Source organism: Xiphias gladius, chromosome 15 (genome assembly GCF_016859285.1).
Source record: "Xiphias gladius isolate SHS-SW01 ecotype Sanya breed wild chromosome 15, ASM1685928v1, whole genome shotgun sequence".
Taxonomy (NCBI): Eukaryota; Metazoa; Chordata; class Actinopteri; order Istiophoriformes; family Xiphiidae; genus Xiphias; species Xiphias gladius.
In genome coordinates this window covers 7,425,644-7,438,109 of record NC_053414.1, presented here as the reverse complement: position 1 = coordinate 7,438,109, position 12,466 = coordinate 7,425,644, and the positions used below count along the sequence as shown (strand labels likewise).

At 42.3% G+C, this 12,466-nt stretch overlaps 1 protein-coding gene across 2 annotated transcripts; it reads left to right on the top strand.

Annotated features, from left to right (window-relative positions):
• Window positions 1-1,743: 1,743 nt before the first annotated feature.
• Window positions 1,744-11,094, top strand: LOC120799837 (beta-1,3-galactosyltransferase 2-like). 2 transcript variants are annotated; one of them, XM_040145251.1, is made up of 2 exons: window positions 1,744-2,043; window positions 9,709-11,094. In XM_040145251.1, the coding sequence occupies exons 1-2, from the start codon at window positions 2,000-2,002 to the stop codon at window positions 10,838-10,840; spliced, it is 1,176 nt and encodes a 391-aa protein (XP_040001185.1). In that variant the 5' UTR covers window positions 1,744-1,999; the 3' UTR covers window positions 10,841-11,094. The 2 variants fall into 2 exon arrangements, with proteins under 2 accessions (XP_040001185.1, XP_040001184.1); XM_040145250.1 differs by lacking the exon at window positions 1,744-2,043 and adding an exon at window positions 6,007-6,232.
• Window positions 11,095-12,466: the final 1,372 nt, after the last annotated feature.

Genomic DNA, 12,466 nt, shown 5'->3' with positions numbered 1-12,466 from the left:
AAGTATATGGAGCGACAAAGTCCACATTGGGAAGAGAGATGTGTCTACTAAAGCGACATAAATCTGAGCTGATTCCATTCAGCCCGGCTCCCGATCACCCGTCTCGTGTCTTTTGAGATGATCTGGAGACCTAATAAAAGGCACACAGCTGCGCTATATGGTCTCTATATACGTGGAGAGCGAAGGGGGTAGTTAGGTGAGGTAGTATACAGAGCGACAAAGTCCACATTGGGAAGAGAGATGTGTTGTGTTGACAAAACACAGGTTTTTCACGCAGCAAACTGCTTTACATCTGCTGTCCATACGCTCCTGTGGGTTACATCCGAGGGAAGGGACAAATGGCTTATATAGTCGTCTAGGTTCGACACCCCCTGTCATGAACGCGTTCATTTGAAGCAATTTCGTCTGTTTCAACTATTTATCCCTTACTGTTGGCTACCTGTAACCTTTTGTCCACTTACTTTATGCTTATTACTTCAACTGTTTTAAACCTTGTTTGCTCGTTTTCACACTCTTGGCTGCAACAGGTGGTGTTCAGGTGTTACAGCTGACCCAATATGCCGATTTTTTAAAAATCAAATTGTATTTTTACCAGCAGCAACAGCTGGGCTGGTATTCGTTTTCGCCTCGTGGGTCCATGTGTGTGTGTGTGTGTGTCATCATGGACACAATGTTCTTCTGGAGAAACCTACTGTAGGGGGAACGACCAAATTTGGCAGGTGTCTGTCTGTCTCTGTCTCTGTCTGTAGTCGGATTTTCGCACTGCAACAGCGTCACAACTGTGCAACATACAGTCACGAATACTTACAGGTGTGCAGCTGAAATCAAAGTGCAGGCCGAGTTCAAAGCTTGGTGCGGTCCAACCCATGAGAGCGGAGTACTCGTGTAATAATGTATAAATGACTACCGAGCACTCATGGCTCAGAACGCCAACATGTTGGCGGGCAACGCGGATGGTGTGATCCAATCACAAGATGGTATCTAGTCTGTTTTGTCAGGTTAAGTGAGCAAGTCCACAATCTTTCCACGTACCCCCCCCCCCACCCCCACTGCAGAACTACCACCTGCTTAGGAATGACTGTCTTCTCGGTCAGTGGGGGAGAAAGCAGGGGCCTCAATTTCTTTTGGCTGGATGACCAGACAACATACTGCCTCAAGAAACAAATTTTGACGTTACACCGAGCTCGGGGGGAAAAATGTACGGTACTTTTCTACGGCGCAGGTCTATTGTGTGTGGCCCGCACACAGGTGAAAGAGAGGACACAAGGATTTGCAGCAACAGTTTCCCCACTTGGCGTGGCAGCATCTTCCTGAGTTGATGTGGTATTTCCAGCTACAATATCACCAGGAATGTGTCCCTTCCTTTCTTGCTTAATTGCTGTGGCAAAGCCTCATCCTTCCCTTTCTCACACACACTAAGAAAAATACACAGACACAAGCACAAAACTGAAAAAAAAACGAAAAACAAAAAAAACAACAACAACAGCAAAAAAAACCCCTGCATGATCCCATGCAATAAAATTTCAGACTAGTGTTTAGTTGTGGTGGTGGAAGGATGAGCTGGTTTTAATTTGGAAAACAATCCAAAACAGCCTTTCCTTTTTTTTTTTTTTTTTTCCTGAGCTTTTCTCACCGTCATTGTTCCCCTGCGTGTCCGGGTGCGTGTGAACCAAGGTGATCACTGGAAAGCTCTCGCCCTACAAGTTTGTAAAGTTGACCAAAGTAGCGAGGCTTTCAACGACACAGGCACCCTCCCCCCATCTCTCTCTCTCTCTCTCTGGCCTCCTCCCTCTCCCTTCCCTGCCCCTTCCCTCTCCCTCCCTTCATGATTCTCGCTTATCTTATCAGTCTTATTCCCTCGGGCAGGACCTGCATGGAAGTTGGGGGTTGGTTTGTAATAAATCCGCCGTGAATTAATTATTGGGCTTCCATGGCCGAAGCAAAGTACATAAAATAAGAAAGAAATTGAGGAAATTAGGGCAGAGGGGTCGCGGCGGTCATGGGGGATCTAGAAATGGGCTCAGGTGTCTGTGGGCTGAAAAGGTAAGAACTTAAAATCTTTTAACTCTCTTCAAACTAAAGCAGAGCTTTATTTTAGAATAACCCATCGGCCGGTAGGATGAATTGAGTTCATGTTTGTTTGTGTTTTTTTTTTTTCCCCCTTCAATTAACCGTGACGGACACATTTCTCATAGAAACTTGGGAGGAACGCCATATATTAGTGTCAGTGGCTCATGGTTTCCACTCGGAATCGGACACACGAAATGGATCGCCCTGTCGGCCTGTCTGACCAGGGCAACGGTTATTTTCAATTTCCGCGTAGAATTTAGATGACAGCTAAAGCTCATCGGGCGCGCACTTTACGCACGGTTCGCCGCCCGAGAGACGCTGAAACGCTGCGTCTGCGTTTGCAGTTGGAGCTCCACATCCAACCAGCGACGCGTTTAAAAGGATGCGCCCCCGTTAGATAAAGGTAATCAGATAAGGTGCACCTCTCTGTAAATGATGTCAAACCTATGGGCCACACGCAGCAAAACCTTGCATTTTTGGGCGGACACAGACATCAGTGTTTCCCCCGGACACTCTCTGGCTCTGCCGAGGTTCTGTACAGTCGACTCCTGCCTCAGTGAGAAAAAGGCAACACGTGTTTTATCTGCTGTTTGATATAACGCGGCTTTACCCTGGTCATTTTAAGCTCAAGCTTCCAGGAAAACGTACCGTTACGGTTCTCTCCGACTGTCTGAGGCCGTTCTGGAGGTTGTTAGTTTCCCTTTCCTCCAGCTTGAATGTGTCCCATTTGACACGTTAAATGTATGATTATTTTACGGGTTAATAAGTCTTCAGAACCTGTACTTCAATAAAAGAACCAATACATTAATGCAAAGGCACTTCATTAAGTAAGGGTCCTGCATTTAAAATCCTACTTAAAGCAACATTATGCAACTATTCTACCTTAAAACAGTGGTTCTCACACCCCCTCACACCCCCCCCCAGAAGCCTCTAATATAGTCAGAAAAATTATTAATGGCATAATGGAGTTCTCTCTAAAGGCTGCGGTTCATCCAGCCACTGAGTTGGATGATTAAACAACTGTTACACTTGCAGTTCATATTTTTTGCTCTAGTGTTAATGGTGCATGTAAAAAAAAAAAAAAAAGTGTTTTCTGTCATCGAATGTTAAGGGCCCGAAGGACGCCGTGAAAAGAGAAGCAGTGTTTTTATTTTGTAAAGGGGCAAAAATCTCACCGTTCTAAAGTGGATGTGACTTTTTTGGACTAATCGGTGGGGAGACAGGATTTCATTCAGTCATGGTTCTAATCGGTCTGGAGGTCTGGAGGTTTGGCGATTGTGCTTGAACAAATACCCTGGTGGCATTATGACTCTTAGAGCTGACTGGGATGGTCACTGGCTAAAGGCGGTATTGAAAACTGAAAGTCTGTTTCTTGTGATAACTAATATTCATTGTCACAACTACGATGGCCAGAACAAAAAAAAAACAAAAAAACTAATGGAAAATTTTAAAAAAAAATGTGATTTCAGATCTCAAAGTGTTGTACCCTAGTGAATATATTTTAGTAGGAGGTGACTGGAACGTGACACACAAAGTCCAAGTCTAGAATCGACCATTGGTTGGTTTATATGCTTTGATAAAATCTCAAAAAGCGCCTTTATCTAATCATTGCTTTATAGATCTAGTTTTAGAACCCACAGTGGCGGGAACCGGAAATAAAGGGTATTGAAAATTTTATATCAGATTACTACGATCACAGATATAAAAAGGGATATTGGACATAATGAATCAGTTGAATGCAAAACTGGTAAATGATAACTCATTAAATTCCAGATTAGAGAATTTACCAAAAACTTTTGTAAGGAACTTAACAGGGAAAAAAAAAAGAAAGTATGAGAGTAATTTGCTCTGGGAAATCAGTCAGTGCTGTAGTAAATCTAAACAATCAAGGAAAAAAAAAAAAATAGGTTGATGGCGTTACAAGTGAAATTACAAGAGCCTCCTCAGATTACTCTACGGAGCACGAGCTAAGATTACGGTAGATGCCGTTATCTTCTGCTTTCCATCAGCAGGTGCTTCGCTATTTGAAATGAATATATGAAAAGAGCACGCCAGGGTGGAACAACAGATCCCTATTGCTCGGCGCCAAGTCCGTGTACACAGAGGAATGGAAGAGCCAAAGGGGACTTGGGCTGCTGCTCATTTCATGGACGGCGGCGGCAGCTTGTTTGTCAGCGCGAGGAGTTCTGTGAGAAATTCCGACTCCGACGTACAGTTAAGAACTACAGTGTAAAGGAGGAAAGATCAACGGTCAAAGAGGACATTCTGTACGCACAGGTCTCTCCGCGGCCGAGGCAGCTCTGCATCGAAGGAACTGCACCGTATTATAGGAGTCTGGGCAGACGTGGATGGAGATGGCGGACGCTCACAATCGCAAGGCGGTAATTCTGGTTTATACATAAATGTGGATTCCCACAAGGCTAAACCCAGTTTGAACAATTGGAAGAATGAGTTACACTTCTTGAGCAAATCACTGAAACTTGTTAAACTTGTTAAAGATCAGACAGCTTTTAAATTGTTTTCATTAATAGAAAGTTAATTTTTTTTTTTTTTTTTAAATCTTTGTGTCTCTTTTGTGTTTGGTTTTGTCTTTGCTCAAGCGGAGGCAGAAGATTTTTTGATGAATAGAACTTGAAAATATGCCTTGTTTTTTGTACTTGTCATGTTCTCAATAAAAAAATTTAAATGCAAAAAAAACCAAAAAAAAAAACAAACTTGGGTTGATCAGGTACTATCTTCTCCGAGGAAGTGCGTAACGCTTTACAGCAGGACGGGTCTTAAGCTAGCTTCAAGAGGAAGCTAGCTTGGTATTTTCGGTACGGACGTCATGGCAGAGGCGAAGCGGCTAGCTCCTAGCATCTGCATTTTTAGCGCAAAGCGCTGCGGGTCTCAGGTGTTTGGGTCCGACGGATGAGCCGAATGCTAACAGGGCATGGCTGGTGGTTTTGTGCTGAGGTGCCGAGCGACGGATCGGCTTAGTTTTCTGTGGATGAGCTGTTGGCTTCTAGGACTGCGCTGCCTCCGGTGCCCCCCGACGGCTCGGACCTCGGAGCCCGACAGAGTTCATTGCGCCGGCGTCCTTCACCTACCACATGGGGCTGCAGAGGCCGCTGTTACCGCTGCTCAGTAAAAGTTACATAGTCTCGTTTTAAGTACAAGTATATTAGTATTATCAGCAAATTGGACTTAAAGTATTGAAAGTAAAAGTACTCATTACATAGAAAATGATATATTATTACATATTGCATTATTAGACTGTTAATACTGATGCATTTTACTTTTGTCGCCGATGTAGTAGTAGTAGTAGTAGTAGATACATTGTAAAATACATTGCTATTGACTCCCGACCTGTACAGTCTGTATGTGACCCTTGACCTCTGGGGTTCCGGTGCTGTCTCTGTCTCTTCTGCCATTCTAGCTCACTGTGAAAGAGCTCGTTGTAAATATGTGCTATAAAAGAGCATGTGGCCTACGCAGAGAGAACCAGCCCTGTATAGTTGAACTGACGTTTTCACAAATTCGGCCCGCTCGACCATTCTTCTGCGACACGCCAACACTAACAGGAAGTCAAGCCTAGTTCCTGTTGATTATGGGAATACTTTTTTTTAACTGGCTATTAGCCCACTGTGTATATTAGGCAACTGTTTCCTCAATTTCAAAATTACACTTATCTTTTCTTATCACATCTTGGACAGATGGGCTATTGTCTTCCTTGTGTATATTAGGCAAATGTTTCCTCACTATTTAGCAATCTGTCAGGTTTGTTTTACTTGAATGAAGTAGCCTCTTTAGCCATTTGGAGGAACCACCGCCCGCTAGATTCACACGTGTCACGTGTCACGCGCCACTCGCTCTGACTTACATCCAACGCACCCTTCCTCGCGTGGCGGTCTATTTAAACTCGCCTCTGCATATACTTTAAATTTGACGAGCAGACTCGACGGCCGACGGCTCCCCTCATGGCCTCCGAGGAGCGCGCCCTCCGCCCCGCTGCCGCCCGCGTCAGGGTCCTCGCTCGTCGGCCGTTCCCGTTGTCTGCCGTCGGCCTCAGACGCGCGCTGCAGGCGGAGGTCGGCTTCCTTCTGTCCGTGCTGTCCGCGTCTCCGGCGGGGTCGCGGCGGCTATGCTCCGCTCAGGCGCAGAGGATCGCCGCTTCACATCAGTAAGCTCCGAGGGGTGCGGGCTGTTCCTCCGGTTTAAGGTTTGCTGCGGGTGCCCTGTTGGCAGCAGGTGCCCGGGCACGATTTTGACGCCGGGGTTTTTATAAACCTGTCTGCACCCGACTTGCGAGCTACTGTGGTCCTGGTCCTGGTCTGTCTTATCACGCTGCTGCTGCCGCCGCCTTCTTGTATCATTTTGTGCACTGTTTTGTGCATTTTGATGGGTCTATTTATTTCTCCCCTGCCAACAGATAACATGCAAAATGACAACAGAATGCTTTATAGGAGAAACCATCTCAACAAAGCTGTTGTTCTTGCTCTTCAATTTCCCCGTGTGGGATCAGCAGAGTTTGTCTTTAGGGACACAACTGACAATTATTCTAATTGCTGGTTATTTGGCCAGTTATTTTCTCGGTTAATTATAAGGCTTATTGAACATGAAAAAACTGTTAAAACGTGTTTATCTTACTTTCCCAGAGTTCAAGATGACCGCTTACAGATAACAGACAATCAAAATAGTCACTGGGGGAATTTTTTTTGCAGATGGACTAGTCGTTGCTGCTCTACAAATATTACCTTCATGCAGAGCTATTTGGCCATCGAGCAATATTTAAATAGCTTTACTCCTTTTAATGAAGGTTTAATGGAGCCAAAGTATGAATTGTGCAGCTGTACTAAGTAGAGAAAATGAACAAAAATATAACAAATGAATTTTAGATCTCAGTTTTGATACATATATCAAAGGAACAGAAGCGAAACCACACGACTGCGACGTCCATGAGCTTTATAACTTTCCAAAAAGTATTGAGCAATAAATGCTAAAATGTGTTACTTCAAAATAGAGGCTCTGGCTTTGGGACCCTTTGGACCGTCGGTCTGTGCCCACTGAGACCGTTCAGTGAGACCCACTAAAACCGTTTTGATTAATCCGCAGATTATTTTCTTGATTGATCCTTCGGTCTATACAACGTCCAGAAGTAGTGAAACGATTGTCTGTCATCATTTCCTTAAGCCCAAGGTTTGTCTTCGTGTCGCGTTCTTTGTCTGACCCACAGTTTAAGAAAAACAAAAAAACAAATATGAGCAGTTAACGATGATATAAATTATATCCTCACAATCGAGAAGCGCCAAGCATTTTTGCTAAAAGAAAAATTACATAAACAATTTAATCAAAAATCAAAGTAATTTACTTCCCTGTCAAACTGACTAATTGATTAGCTTCAACTTTTTGGTCTGCAGGTGACAATGTCGTACTAAATTCCCTTATGCTTTGCTCTACTTGCTATAAATCTATCCCATCTTACATTGTCAGAGGTTGGACTTTACCTGTTTGTTGCTCCTGAAAATATAAAAGATTTTTAAAAAATCATACAGGCTTTGCAGAACAGTATATCACTGAGAAAATGTAAAGATTTTTGAAAAACAAAAATGATTTTAAGAAAATTATAGACATAGGTCATTTTGTGTCTGAAAAATAGCCAATTCCGTCACAGGTTGTTATTTTTTTGGTTTGCTGTCACATGAGATCTTTATAGTTACTCCTACAACTCCATGTGAGTAAGAGTGAGTCACTTGACAAATCTTATTTTGCCATTGTAGGATGCTGTTTTAGTTGCCTCCGCCGAGGAGGTTATGTTTTCCCCCGCGTCTCTTTGTTGGTTTGTTTGTCAGCAGGATTATGCAAAATTTATGGAACCAATTTGCATTGCACTTGGTGGAGGGATGGGGCATGGCCCAGCCAAGAGCCCATTAAGATTCAGATCATTTACAATGAATTTGAATATTTTCCTTTGCAGTCTGGTGTATGTTGTTTGACATTGGCCTCGGCCAAGTTCGGCACTCTCTTGAGTGCCCTTCTTGTTCCTGAGCTGTCTCTGTAAATCAATTTACATGTCATTTGTTGATGATAATACAAAAATAGAATATCACTAGACTTATCCTTTTAATGTGCATAAGCCATAATCAGCTGCCCTGTATTAATCAGTTGATGTTCTGCTGGGTTTATATTTCATTTACGAGACCATAAAGTCCCCCTAAATGGTTTGAGGTGCATTTGTTGCAAAGGGTGCCAAGGTGTTTCAGTGTCAGTAAAGTTTTGGTGCCAAAACAAATGCAACAGGTCTCCATCTGGAGCGTGCATAAAAGACACTACACAAGCAACGGTGTTCAGAGATGTGCTCAGAGACTGCTGAGCAAGGAGGAATAATCACTTTACTGCTACGTTAAGCAATCGGCAGGCAATTCAGTGTATTGAAACCAAACCAGAACTGATATTGGTAATTACACAATCAAATTAAGCCACAGCCCATTAAGCAGGCTTATAAACCATAGTTCAACACCAAAGGCACTTATCATTTTGCCAAAACAAATGAAAGCAACCCGAATAACCTGTGTGCCTTCTACAGTTTAAGCTACTGCATCCCAGAATCATGGCGCTGACAGTTGAATGAATAAATAAACACAAAGTGTTTCAGGCTCTTGTTTCCTGTTATTCTCCTTTTTTTTTTGTTAGGCGCAGGTGTTGCTGTTGAGGTGACAGCTGTTATACCACAGCTTGGTATTAACAGCTAAAAGAATAATTGATTGTGCACTCTCTAGAAGCCCAGTTTTGTCAGTTGTCTGACTCCTGCGCCTTTACCTGATTGCTCTGGTGGTCCAAAAGCTGCTCAATGATTTTTTTTTTTTTTTTTTGAATCTAGACACAACACTAACAGTCCAAGTCCTCTCTGCCATGTGCCTTCACCACCTTAACTTATTTTAGTTTAGCAGTAATGTCCAAATGAAAGTATGATAGACACAGTTGAAATGCCAAAGATTTATTTGTGGTTATTTTGAAAGGGTGTCACCGTTACATAGTTGATCATCGTAGAGCGCACTGACACGTTTGTTTTTCAACTGTAAAATGTCCCCCTCGGCACATATCTCAGCCATAATTCTTAAAAAAAAACTGAAAGAAAGAGATAAATAAACAAGATTAAGGGACCCTTATCAAAAATGTGGTTATTTGGGATAGAAAAAAAAAATATTGGCCACTATATTATTAAGGATTTTGTTCTTATCTTTTTTAAAGGTAAAATATCTACCCATACCAGTACTACCTGCATCATGGTGATATGATTATATCATCTAATTGTTACAAAATTCTGTTGTCCACATTGTTCCGAGCAAATTGTACTTAAAAACTAAAGTCAGTTATTAAGGTTTCTGTTTCGTATGTTTGGGGAGTTTCGTTTGATGGGATGTTTAACAGTGGAACACAGTTTATTGCACTGAACGTCCATTGTATGAAATATGTCGATACTGGAAAAAATTTGATTTAACATTGTGATATTGATTGCAGCTATATTGCCCAGCTCTAATACAGTTACTGTACAGCTGTTTTCTTGGTTGACACAAATATGACCAAATATAGACAAGCCTGTCTTATTTTGGAGTGGTATACTTTCAACTTTTAACTTTGTATTTCTTGTCTTTTTAGACAACTTGAGAGCTCGTCCCATCAGAGGAAGTCTTCGTTTCCCTGCTGCTTCCAGTTCCTGCTCCTGCTTTGTCTATTTCTTTTCACCTTGTGTTATACTCTCTCTAGCAGCTCTGCATCATGGTGGAGGAGCTTTGCACTCAATGAGCATTACCACAGGCTTTTCAACTGGACAGATAGTGTTAATCTATCTCCTCCTTATTATATCCATCAAAAGCACCAAGCTGTACTTAATGAAATCCATGAAACCAAACAACCACCCACCATACTACCTACTGTGGTACCTACAGGTACTCAATACCACCAAGCCTACCCACGCAACTACCGCTTCATTATGGATAACACAGAGGTGTGCAAAACTAAGACTCCATTTCTGGTACTGATGGTTCCCGTAGCACCAAATAACGTGGCAGCTCGGGATGCCATCCGGAAGACATGGGGCAATGAAAGTCTGGTAAGGGGCGATGTGGTGCTCACCATGTTCCTGCTGGGCCTCTCTGGAGGAGCTGATGATGGGCAACAGCAGGAGAAACTCAAACAGGAGAATCTTCAGCACCACGACCTGATCCAGAGTGACTTCATGGACACTTACCTCAATCTAACCATCAAAACCATGGTGATCATGGAGTGGCTGGCCACCCGCTGCCCCACAGCAGCATACGCCATGAAGATTGACTCGGACATGTTCTTGAACATTGACAATCTGGTGATTATGCTGCAGAAGCCGGGCATCCCAAAGCTGAACTACCTGACAGGGATGCTTATGTGGAACAGGCCGGTCATCCGTTCAAAGAACTCAAAGTGGTATGTCCCTGAGGAACTGTACCCAGATCCCCAGTACCCGACCTACACTCTGGGCATGGGATATATCTTCTCCAACGATCTGCCAGAGAAATTTGTGGAAGCCTCAAAATCAATCAAGCCCTTTAACATAGAGGACGCTTATATTGGAATGTGCATGAAAAAGCTAGGACTCGCACCCAGCTCACCGCCAAATCCCTCCCAGTTCAAGGCCTACAGCACAGGATACGATCGTTGTGAATACTCCGAGGTCATCACCTACATTCTTGGCTCTTCGCAAGAGTTGGCAAAATACTGGACAGACTTGAAAAAGCCTGGACCAACTTGTTAGGACAATGACTACTACAGATGCACAAAGAAGTCACTGGGGTGGCAGGGTACTGTGAAGTTTATTTATTTATAGATCGCTACTATACTGACATATTATTCTCATACATCTTCATTTCAGAAATGAGAATTAATATTACCAATTTGGGAAGATTACGATGGTTTCTGAAAAAAAAAGCACTTTTGGAATTTGGTGTACTTGAATCTTACGTATTTAAATTTAATTATTGGTTGCCAATAAAGAAAATCATAAAGGAAGTGTTTATTTGTTCTGACTCAGGTAGAGTGGACATGTGAATGAGTGGAATTAAAGGTTCCCCCAGGTACAGGGAGCCATTGCCCACTGGCAGAAAGGTGTAAAAGTTACTATTTTCCTGTTTATTTTGCATAAACAGGAAAATAACACTTTTAGTAAATGTACTACATTGTCTTTGGATTTCAGCAGCCCCTTGAGTTCCTTAAGGGATATGTTCAGATTTTTTTGAGTCTTAATAAAATGACTCAGAACAATATATGTACGGTGAGTTACTGTTTGTTGCAGTTATTCTTTTCTACATAGTGGCAGGGAAGTTATCACTTCTTAACATCACTACATTGAGAGTGTTCAGATGCACACTAGTATCCAGGTTAAGATCCGGTTTTTGCAGTATCCCAGTTATGTGTTGCGTATGTAAACACCATATCCTGGTTTCAGAAACCTGAATAGTGTTAGAATAAGGTATTCAGGGAAATGAATAACTAGGTTTCTCATGTTCCATGTAAACGCCATATCTGAAATATGATCAAAACCTGGATATGTCCAAAATGTAAGTATGCTCAGCAGTGTTTGTTCTGTACAAAAAAAAGGCTGAGTTCAGTTTAGCCAAAATAGGTAGGTATTCTCCAGAGGTTTTGTTACGCAGTTTCCTTTCTTTTTTTACTATTCTTTCAATGCAGCTCATCAGGAAAACATAAAGAGGAATTTTCGCACTAAGAAGACTGTAACTTTGAAGATATCCATTTTGTTTTTTCTAACTCCAACCGCCAAAGCCTCACATTAGCCTCAGCTGAACTTAAAAATAAATTTTTGCACAGGATGAGGAGTTTGTCCTCCATTTCATAGGTAAGGATTTTTTTCATGGCCTCTATGGAGAGGAGGAATGCTTACATCGAGGAGTGTCTCTTTTAAGGGGATGAAAGTGTAGTGAGTATGGAGTAGGAAAAAATCCGAATCTATCCTTAGGGAATTCTACTTGTCAAAATGTGTCACTAGTTTTACTCCATAGAGGTTAGCAGTGAAGCTTTTCACTGTTTTGGTTTCATGGACCCTGGTGGCACTATACTGTATGACTGCATGTACACTGTTTGTGTTTCTGCATTATGTACTGTATATACACTTTTATATACACTGTACAAATTATGTTTCCTGAGAATCAACACCCACATTACTTGGGTGGTAGGTCTAACCTGTAGTTTATTTACTTTATTTATTTTTTTGAGAGCACTTAAATCATTGTGGAACAAGACGTCACATAATCACTGAAGAAAAGTTCCTGATCTTTGTAGAGGTAGCATTTGTTGTGTTTAGGCCATCCACTCCCTCCTCTCTGGCTGCATGAAGAATCAAGAATTTGATAAAGTTTTCTGAACT

Excerpts from the sequence above, each read along its gene's own strand:
- LOC120799837 (XM_040145250.1), top strand. The coding sequence starts at position 6,030 with ATGGCCTCCGAGGAGCGCGCCCTCCGCCCCGCTGCCGCCCGCGTCAGG. Across the intron at positions 6,233-9,708 it reads AGGATCGCCGCTTCACATCA|ACAACTTGAGAGCTCGTCCC; the intron begins GTAAGCTCCGAG and ends TTGTCTTTTTAG.